The 9,456-nt window shown below is 46.3% G+C and overlaps 3 protein-coding genes across 3 annotated transcripts; all 3 read right to left on the reverse strand.

Moving 5' to 3' along the window:
• Positions 1 to 599: 599 nt before the first annotated feature.
• On the reverse strand, positions 600 to 3,832 carry LOC115922538 (delta-like protein 1). The gene is made up of 3 exons (XM_030981550.1): positions 3,664 to 3,832; positions 3,034 to 3,222; positions 600 to 760 (listed from the first exon to the last, which is right to left on the reverse strand). The coding sequence occupies exons 1-3, from the start codon at positions 3,830 to 3,832 to the stop codon at positions 600 to 602; spliced, it is 519 nt and encodes a 172-aa protein (XP_030837410.1).
• A 312-nt stretch (positions 3,833 to 4,144) lies between these two features.
• LOC115922458 (fibropellin-3-like) lies at positions 4,145 to 7,969 on the reverse strand. The gene is made up of 4 exons (XM_030981383.1): positions 7,729 to 7,969; positions 7,025 to 7,312; positions 5,136 to 5,429; positions 4,145 to 4,245 (listed from the first exon to the last, which is right to left on the reverse strand). Exons 1-4 carry the CDS (start codon positions 7,967 to 7,969, stop codon positions 4,145 to 4,147), a joined length of 924 nt encoding a protein of 307 aa, XP_030837243.1.
• Positions 7,970 to 8,135: 166 nt separating this feature from the next.
• On the reverse strand, positions 8,136 to 9,132 carry LOC115922500 (fibropellin-3-like). Its single transcript, XM_030981464.1, has 2 exons — positions 8,770 to 9,132; positions 8,136 to 8,225 (listed from the first exon to the last, which is right to left on the reverse strand). Exons 1-2 carry the CDS (start codon positions 9,130 to 9,132, stop codon positions 8,136 to 8,138), a joined length of 453 nt encoding a protein of 150 aa, XP_030837324.1.
• Between the last annotated feature and the right edge of the window lie 324 nt (positions 9,133 to 9,456).

Raw genomic sequence — 9,456 nt, forward strand, 5'->3', positions numbered from 1 at the left:
GATCACCTTTCTGTGCTAACAGCACCAGCAGAAATATTCTGCGCTGACCCAGTAAGCGTAGAATCCTTAAGGTTACGGGATGTACGCATGCGCATAAGCCTAACTTCCTCACTAACCCGTGAAATGCGCTTACCGTAAGCAATTTTCTTCTTCCGTAAGCAGGGATTATTCGCTCATGCTAAGCAGGGCCATGAAATTGGGCCCAGGTTTTTAAGCACTTTTCCGCTTTGCAGAAATTGAGCCCAGGACAGAAAACACGACAACATCTACACGTACACACCTGTAAAACCAGCATCACAGACACACACGAAAGCACCGGCTTGGTTCATGCATTGGCCATTACTGGAGCAGGGATTGGAACTGCAAGGTAACGGTGGCGGGATTGTGGTTTCGCAGTCCTGGCCGGTAAAATTCTCGTCGCACACACACATGTACGAGTCACCGGCATTCATACACTGGCCATTTGAGCACGGGCTTGAATCGCAGGGCTGGGGAGGGGGAACGGTGCTATCGCAGTTCTGGCCGATATAGTTCTCGTCGCAGACGCAAAGGTAGGTGTCGGCGTTATCAAAGCACGGCCGGCGACACAAGGATTCGAGTTACACGGCATGGACGGCTGGATGGACTCTCACAATTCTGGCCAGTGAAACCGTCATTGCAGATACAGAGATAAGAGTCTGTGTCATCCAAGCATCGCCATTAATACAAGGATTGGAGTCACATGGTAAAGGCGGCGGAACAGTGCTCTCACAGTTCTGGCCTGTAAAGTTGACACCGCAGATGCAAGTGTACGAATCACCGTTGTTGACACACTGGCCAGTAAAGCAAGGGTTTGAGTTGCATGGTAGGGGCGGTGGAATCGTACTCTCACAGTTTTGGCCAGTGAAGTTTTGGTCGCAATTGCAAATGTATGAATCACCAGCATTCACGCACTGGCCATTAACGCAAGGGTTCGAGTCACAGGGTAGGGCGGTGGAATCGTACTCTCACAATTTTGGCCAGTGAAGTTTTGGTCGCAACGGCAAATGTACGAATCGCCGTTATTGATGCACTGGCCAGAAACACAAGGATTGGAGTCACATGGTAGGGGAGGTGGTATCGTGCTCTCACAGTTTTGGCCGGTGAAGTTTGGTTGCAACGACAGATATACGAGTCAGCATTATTTATGCACTGGCCAGAAACACATGGATTTGAGTCACAAGGTAAAGGTGGTGGGATGGTACTCTCACAATTTTGGCCGGTGAAATTTTGGCCACAAATGCACGTGAACGAATCACCACCGTTCACGCACTGGCCATTTACACAAGGATTCGAGTCACATGGCAGGGGCGGTGGGATGGTAGTCTCACAATTTTGGCCCGTAAAATTTTGGCCACAAATGCATGTGAACGAATCACCAGCATTCACGCACTGGCATTTACACAAGGATTAGAGTCACATGGCAGGGGTGGTGGGATGGTAGTCTCACAATTTTGGCCCGTAAAATTTTGGCCACAAATGCATGTGAACGAATCACCAGCATTCACGCACTGGCCATTAACGCAAGGGTTGGAGTCACAGGGTAGTGGCGGTGGTATAGTACTCTCACAATTTTGGCCGGTAAAATTTTGGCCACATACGCAGGTAAACGAATCGCCACTGTTCACGCACTGGCCATTAACGCAAGGTTTGAGTCACAGGGTAGTGGCGGTGGGATCGTGCTCTCACAGTTTTGGCCGGTAAAGTTCTGATCGCAGCGACAGATGTACGAATCTCCGTTATTCAAGCACTGGCCAGAAACACAAGGGTTTGAGTCACATGGTAGAGGTGGTGGTATTGTACTCTCACAGTTTTGGCCGGTGAAGTTTGGTCGCAACGGCAGATGTACGAATCTCCATTATTCAAACACTGGCCATTGAAACAAGGATTCGAGTCACAAGGTAGGGGTGGAGGTATGGTGGTTTCACAATTTTGGCCGGTGAAGTTTCCCTCACAAACGCAGACGTACGAAGCACCCTCATTTAAACATTGGCCAGTAAAACAAGGATTTGAGTCACATGGCAGGGGCGGTGGATCGTACTTTCACAGTTCTGGCCAGTAAAATTTTGACCACATATGCACATGAATGAATCGCCACTGTTCACGCACTGACCATTAACACAAGGATTTGAGTCGCATGGTAGTGGCGGTGGGATAGTGCTTTCACAATTTTGGCCGGTAAAATTTTCTCCACAAATGCAAGTGTACGAATCACCATTGTTTATGCACTGGCCAGAAACACAAGGGTTTGAGTCACAGGCAAAGGCGGGGGAATGGTCGTTTCACAATTTGGGCCAGTAAGTTGTCATCACAAATACAAGTGTACATATCGACAGTGTTCACACACTGGCCGTTAGCACAAGGATTTTCGTCGCAAGGCAAGGGTGGTGGAATTGTGCTTTCGCAGTTTTGGCCGGTAAAACCTCCATCGCAGATGCACACATATGAATCCGTATTGTCAAAACATTGACCATTCACGCAGGGGCTTGACGCACATGGTAAGGGCGGGGGAACGGTGCTTTCGCAATTTTGTCCGGTGAAGTTTTCCTGACAAACGCAAGTGTACGAATCGCCGTTATTGACACACTGGCCAGAAAAGCAGGGATTTGATTCGCACGGTAGGGGAGGCGGGATAGTGCTTTCGCAGTTTTGGCCTGTAAAGCTTTCGTCACAGATGCAAGAAAAAGCGTCGCCAACGTTGACGCATTGGCCATTTAAGCAGGGGTTGGAATCGCAGGGAAGGGGCGGGGAATGGTGCTTTCACAGTTTTGGCCTGTAACACCAGCGTCACAAATGCAAACGTACGAATCGCCTGAATTTGTGCACTGGCCGCTAAAGCACGGATTAGAATCGCAAGGTAAAGGTGGCGCGACAGTGCTTTCGCAGTTCTGGCGGTAAAACTACCACTACAGACACAAGTGTAAGAATCAACCACGTTCATGCATTGGCCGTTATTAGAGCAAGGGTTAGAGTCGCAAGGCAGTGGTGGAGGGACTGTGCTCTCACAACTCTGACCTGTAAAGCCGTCGTTGCAGATGCAGAAGAACGTGTCGCCAACGTTCTGACAATCACCGTTCAGGCAGGGGTTTGTGTCGCACGGCAGCGGCGGCGCTACCGTGCTCTCGCAGAATTGGCCAGTGATGCCCTGTGGGCAATTGCAGGTGTAGGTGTCGCCGACGTTGATGCAAGTTCCACTGATACAAGCTGGATGTCGCACGGCAAGATTTGCCTTTGGCAATTAACACCAGTGAAGCCGCTAGGGCAGGTGCACGCATAGGAATTCCCTTGATTCCGGCAGACGCCATTGTTAAGACACGGAGAGCTGTCGCAAGGAAGTACCTCAGTCTCACATCGTTCCCCTATGTAATTTGGCATACAGAGGCACTCATACGAGACGTCATTTTGGACGCGGCACAAACCCCATTCAGGCAGGGGCTGCTGTCGCAAGGTGTGACCCTTGTCTCGCAGTTGATGCCGGTGTACATCAGTCCGCAATCGCAGGTGTACTGGTTACCGGTATAGGAACACTGCCCTCCGTTGATGCACGGTTGATTGTCGCAGGGCGTGATCTGGACGTTGCAGTTCAGCCCAGTCCAGCCAGGTTGCAAGCACACCGGTACCCCGTACCAATAATCTGACAGTTACCGTTAACGCAGGGATCCGGTGTGCAAGGGATGTCGTTCTCGCACTGGGTACCGGTGAAACCGGTCTGGCAGACGCAGCGGTAACCCTGCCGCAGGTCGATGCACTGTCCGTTGTTGGCGCAAGGGGGCTCACTGGAGGCGATGCAGGCGTCGATCTCAATCTCGCACATGTCGCCGCTGAAACCGTCCACGCAGAAACACTGGCGTTGTCCGGCGACAAGGGCGGGCAGTTAGCCACGCCAATTTGGCAACAATAGCTGTTGTGTTTGCATGGGTTTGGACTGCATACATCAACGTACTGCGAAAAAGAGGAAGAATCACATCACAATCAATTGACAATACAGTAACAATCAAAATTGTCTTCATTTGCTGGACCTTTAGCAAATTTCATGATTCTACTACATGTAAAAACTGGCATAGAACATATTCGCTAAGCCAAAACAACTTGCCAGCCAAAACGTTCACTGATATGCATTGCTGGTTTATCTGCAGCAAGCATTTTTACGCACCTCATTACACGTATCACCAGCATATCCAAATGCACACTCGCACGTGAAACTGTTCACACCATCAACACAAGTTCCTGCGAAAAAGAAAAGTAGTACCGATAGACAGGGAAAGTCAGGCTCTATTGGAATGAACTCAGTATGAGGGATTATCGAGAAGAGTAAGTAAAAGGAAAACAATGCAATTACTCTTCAAACTGCAAGTATAAGTTGTGTGACACCAAGGGAAGGAGAAAGGGCTGAGAAGTTTAAAGGAATACACAACATTTGCTTTTCCCGTAATTTTCCGAAATGAATGGTTTTGGGTGTTAGTATTTTATAGCAAATACTGTTTCACTGACTTTTTGAAGTTTTGTGTTCGTAGATGCTGGAAAACCAAGAAAATAATCATGTTCCTGTTCTCTGGTTGCCTAACCCCTTTAAGATGAAACAGAACTAAAGATGTCGGGAATTGTAAGGTCAAGGAACCAGTCTAGCTGGATTGCACCTGTTCACGGAATGTAACCAATTGCAAACAAAATGTGGACTGAATATATTTCGTATATAAAATTGGGGGCAGTAGTTGAAACAAAAGTCAGGTTTTTCCAAAGCGTTGGAAATTGATACAAATATACCACTTTTCTTGAAAAAGTCAGCACACAAGGTGCCATGATATTACAGGATGCTTTAGACTGTCATTCACTAACAGTCCAGTAAGGTATTTCATAATAATTTGGTTTTGTTTTTGATGATTGCAAATGTACATTTCCTTTAGAACCCCTCTCTTACTATAAAACAGTGTTTCAAATGTAAATTTGTTATAAAGCCAACAATAAAAACTACACAGGGAAGGCCGTGAAATTCACCTATGTACGTTAGTTCCTACCACGAACAGTGGCAACCAGTGTTAGAGTTTACCATTTCCCAAAACACTCCAGCCAATAAATAATTTTCTCAAGCATGTTACTGTCAGTCACTGTACCCATACCTTGTCCTCCGCAAGGGTTCCCCACGCAGTCATCAACATCGGTTTCACACAACCCCCCTGTGAAACCATCCAGACAAATACAGACGGCGTTCCCAGTCCCTCCGCCCGCCGGCTCGTTGCAGACGGCGCCGTTCTGGCACGGATTGTTCACACAGCGGGACTGCATCTCGCACGTGGTGCCGGCCCAGTTGGTGGTGCATGCGCAGGTGTATCCGTTGACTGCGTCGGTGCAGGTGCCGCTATTCAGACAGGGATTGGACTGGCATTCGTCGATTTCAAGCTGACAATTGTTGCCTGGATTTACAGACACAAAAACACAGAACCAATTTTTATTAAAAAGAAGATGACTTCAAACTTGACAGAATAACAAAACAGAATTTAGGGCAACATTGTATATGCTTACGATACATGTATATGCTTACGATATAAGCAAAGCTTCACCACTACCTGAAGCAAACCCATTCCATGATATGAAATTGAGTCTCCAGTCTAGTGTATACTTAGTGTACTTAAAGGGAAAATACAACATTTGCAAACATCAAAAAATAAAACTACCAAATCATTTTGAAATACCTTGCTGGACTGTTAGTGAATGACAGTGTAAAGCATCCTGTAAAATCATGGCACCTGGTATACTGTCATTTTCAAGAAAAGTGGTATTTTGTATCATTTTCCAACGCTGATCGGCCGATCAGCGTTGGAAAAAACTGGCTTTTTTTCAAATAGTGGCCCCAATTGACCATCGCACTTGTTTGCAATCGATTACAAACCTATGAACGGGTACGAGCCAGCTAGACTGGTTCCCTGACTTTACAATTCCCCAATGTATGTAAACTGCTCTGTCTCTTCTTATATGGAGTCAAGGAACCAGACTACAGGAAAATGATTGTTTTTCTTGGTTTTTATAGCATTTTCGAACCCAAAACCTCAAAAAAGTCAGTGTAACTATATTTGCTATATATTTCCAAACCCCCAATTCCATCCATTTCTGAAAATTACAGCAAAAGCAAATGATGTATATTCCCTTTAACAATTGTTGGCTGCTGTGGTGTGGGCTATGTCATTTGTAGCCCCCTCAGGACACATAGTATTCTGAGGGGGGTTTAAAACTGACAAGACGTCATTATCGTGCCAACAAGTCAAAAAGATTTTAACTTACTTTTCAAAACTAAATTAAATCACCGCACTGACCACTGTGTGCTTTACTGCCAGACAGGAGATTGAGCGGTTGCAGTTCTCTGTTGCAAAGCAGGCGGGCCCTACACATGTACCGCGCACTATATATTCAACACTTTGCATAAGGGGTAATTTTATTCAATATGTGTATGCCAAATACACGGTCATTTTATACACTGGAAACTGGCTATTCCAGACCAATGAAATTAAATGACAATTAGGTTTACAGTCATCGAGGTGGATGCAGACGCGATTCATTATTCTGTGTCCGCTAATGTTCATGAGATAACTAATAATGCATTGAAGCGCCGCTATAATAAACATTGGGGGATCCACAGAAAATCTTCGTAATAGCGATTGTTCGGTATAGGGATTTTAAGCTGCTGGTGCTCCGGTACTCACTTTTCAATAAAAGGCGCCCTTCATAACTTTACCCTGCACACCGTGGTAGTTACTGAAAGATGACTTCGAACACATGCGGCCTATTGAATTATGTAATTACACAGTTTGGTGCTCACTACCTACATCGATGGGTGGCTTTCCCCTTCTATGCCTTGGGGAAATAATAGCCACTGTCGCTCTTCGGTTGACGGTTTTCAACAACAATGTTCAGTTGGTTTTGTACACAAAAATCGGGAGCCAAGGACGATGTTCAGTATAGCCGAATGTTCGGTATAGAGGTGTTCGGTATAGCGATGTTCAACTGTACTTACCTAGGTAGCCAGCAGCACACATGCACTGGTACCCATTGACCAGATCCACGCAGTTTCCTTCATTCTGACACGGTGCACTCTCACACTCGTTCACCTCCTGCTCGCACTGCATGCTGATGAAGCCCGGCAGGCAGGTGCACGTGAACTGGCCCTCACCGGTGTTGAGGCAGAAGCCGCCGTTCTTGCAGGGGTTGGAGGAGCAGACGTCTAGGAAGATGTCGCAGGTCGGGCCGGCGTAGTTGGACGGGCAAGTGCAGCGGTAGCCTGCTATCAGGTCCTGACACTGACCTGTGCAAAAAAATAAAGAGGAGTCACAATTTTCAGATGAACATTTCCACCTTTTGTAACAGACTCACGAAGTCCTGAAGTCTGTGGAGGTGGACCATATGTTGATCTTGAATTGGCCGTTGTGCATGGCCTATTGTACAATTTATGCTCCAGTGCACACCCCGGAGTATTGAAACATATGAGGTTTCGGCAAGAAATATTATACATATACTGTTGAAATTACTCTTGCGAATCAGTATTTGTGGCGTTGGCTGTATATCAGAAGTTGGCAGGAAAATGTTGCCTTTTGCGAAAATCAAAATTTTCGGCAAAAATAATCCCGGTGCGAAGTGGTTAAACACCTTCATCTGAATCTTGCAAGTTCACCTTTTCTTGCTAAGCATAACTGTAATCCTAAGCAAAGCATAAATAAATACCTCCATTCCTGCAGGGATTGCTAACACATTCGTTGATCTGAATCTCGCAGTTGTTCCCGCATAACCTGCTGGACAATTGCACTGGTAGCTCGCAACAAGGTCCACGCAAGCCCCGCCGTTCATGCACGGCCGGCTGACACACTCCTGGATATCCGTCTGGCAACGGTCGCCTTGGAAACCATCCGGGCACGCGCAGACGTAACCATTGACCAAATCGGTGCACGTGCCAGATTGCAAGCATGGATCGCTCGCGCACTCATCTATGTTTACAGCACACAACGGGCCGGCAAATCCTGGTAAGCACCGGCACGTGAAGGCGTTTGCGCCATCGTCGCAGGTGGCACCGTTTCGGCACGGGTCGGACGCGCATTCGTCCGTGTTGGTGTCGCACAGGATCCCCTCAAAGCCTAAGTTGCATTCGCAGGCAAAACCTCCAAACAGATCTTGGCACGCTGCACCGTTCTGGCAGGGTTGTTCGCACACTCATTGATATTATTCTAAACAAAAAAGAAAAAAAAACATGGGGATGACTACAGAAGCTTAAAAGCTAGCAAGAGAAGATATTCAAGTCATTAGTTTTCTTACTGAACTTGTATCCTTTTACGAATGTTCTTGGAAGGCATCAAGTATACAGCCCAGGTGCTTGAAAGTGCTAAATATTTTAAGTGCTCATTGATGTGGCACTATAAATTTTAAGTATTATTTCAGTACTAACACCAGTGCTTCTGTAAACTTTCTTTAACCGCATACACTTGTACTTATTCCCTGATGAATCCCTAACACCACACAGATCCAAGGCAGGTAGGACAGCTTATGGAGTACCAAAGTGAATACGTCACGCGCATAAAAAGTGTGTAAAAGAAAGACATTAGCGTGTGATTCAGCCCCTGAACCAACACACGCGCATACTCCATTTGTTTGCACTACACTTTCTGGTTCTAAATGACGTCACACTTCGTACTCCATAGGATAGGCACAGACTAAAAGCTTGAACAGATAATTCTTTGGTGTTTTTAACAGAAAACTAAAAGGCAAGCTTACCTGGCAGAACAATCCTTCAAATCCTTCCGCACACTCACACGTGTAGCTATTGACACCATCAACACAGATAGCTCCATGTTGACATAAATTCCCCACGCAGTCATTGATGTTGATTTCGCAGTTGTCCCCGCTGAAACCGACCTGGCAAATGCAGTCATAGCCGCCAACCTGGTCCCGGCACGCAGCGCCATTTAAGCAAGGGTTACTGGCGCACTCGAAGAGCTCCGAGTCACAGCGGGTACCGGTGTAGCCCGCGGCACACACGCAGGCGTAGCCGTTACTGCCGTCGACGCAGGTCGCGCCGTTTGCGCAGGGATCACTGACACATTCGTCAATGTTAACCTGACACTGTAGACCTGACATGGGTGACAAAAAAAAAAAAAAATTGGGAATTGCTCCCTAAAAAGTGTGATGCGATTAAGCTAAATGAGTCGTTTGTCGGCAATGATGATTTTAAAATACAGACCAAAATAGGTCAGTAAGGATGGAAATTTCAAAATTGATTTGTTTGTAAAACTGGAAAAGCTACATACACATGTATGTCCTCTTTCATTTCAATTTTTTTTTCTAAGGAAAACTATCGATAAAGTAGTTAAATGTGACATTTTTGCTGAAGAGATGATATTCAATAACCTGAAATAAAGCATGTTTATTGTTGCTTCATAAACACTTCATTTTGAATCGTTG

Source organism: Strongylocentrotus purpuratus, unplaced genomic scaffold (genome assembly GCF_000002235.5).
Source record: "Strongylocentrotus purpuratus isolate Spur 01 unplaced genomic scaffold, Spur_5.0 spur5_contig_232, whole genome shotgun sequence".
NCBI lineage: Eukaryota > Metazoa > Echinodermata > Echinoidea > Camarodonta > Strongylocentrotidae > Strongylocentrotus > Strongylocentrotus purpuratus.

Excerpts from the sequence above, each read along its gene's own strand:
- LOC115922538 (XM_030981550.1), bottom strand. The coding sequence starts at position 3,832 with ATGTGCGAGATTGAGATCGACGCCTGCATCGCCTCCAGTGAGCCCCCT. Across the intron at positions 3,223-3,663 it reads ACCGGATCCCTGCGTTAACG|CTTGTATCAGTGGAACTTGC; the intron begins GTAACTGTCAGA and ends TGCGACATCCAG. Across the intron at positions 761-3,033 it reads CTGCAACGACGGCTTTACAG|GCCAGAACTGTGAGAGCACT; the intron begins GTCAGAGTTGTG and ends TCAACTTTACAG.
- LOC115922458 (XM_030981383.1), bottom strand. The coding sequence starts at position 7,969 with ATGCTTGCAATCTGGCACGTGCACCGATTTGGTCAATGGTTACGTCTG. Across the intron at positions 7,313-7,728 it reads CAATCCCTGCAGGAATGGAG|GTCAGTGTCAGGACCTGATA; the intron begins GTATTTATTTAT and ends TTTTTTGCACAG. Across the intron at positions 4,246-5,135 it reads GAACCCTTGCGGAGGACAAG|GAACTTGTGTTGATGGTGTG; the intron begins GTATGGGTACAG and ends TCTTTTTCGCAG.
- LOC115922500 (XM_030981464.1), bottom strand. The coding sequence starts at position 9,132 with ATGTCAGGTCTACAGTGTCAGGTTAACATTGACGAATGTGTCAGTGAT. Across the intron at positions 8,226-8,769 it reads TTGAAGGATTGTTCTGCCAG|AATAATATCAATGAGTGTGC; the intron begins GTAAGCTTGCCT and ends TTTTTTGTTTAG.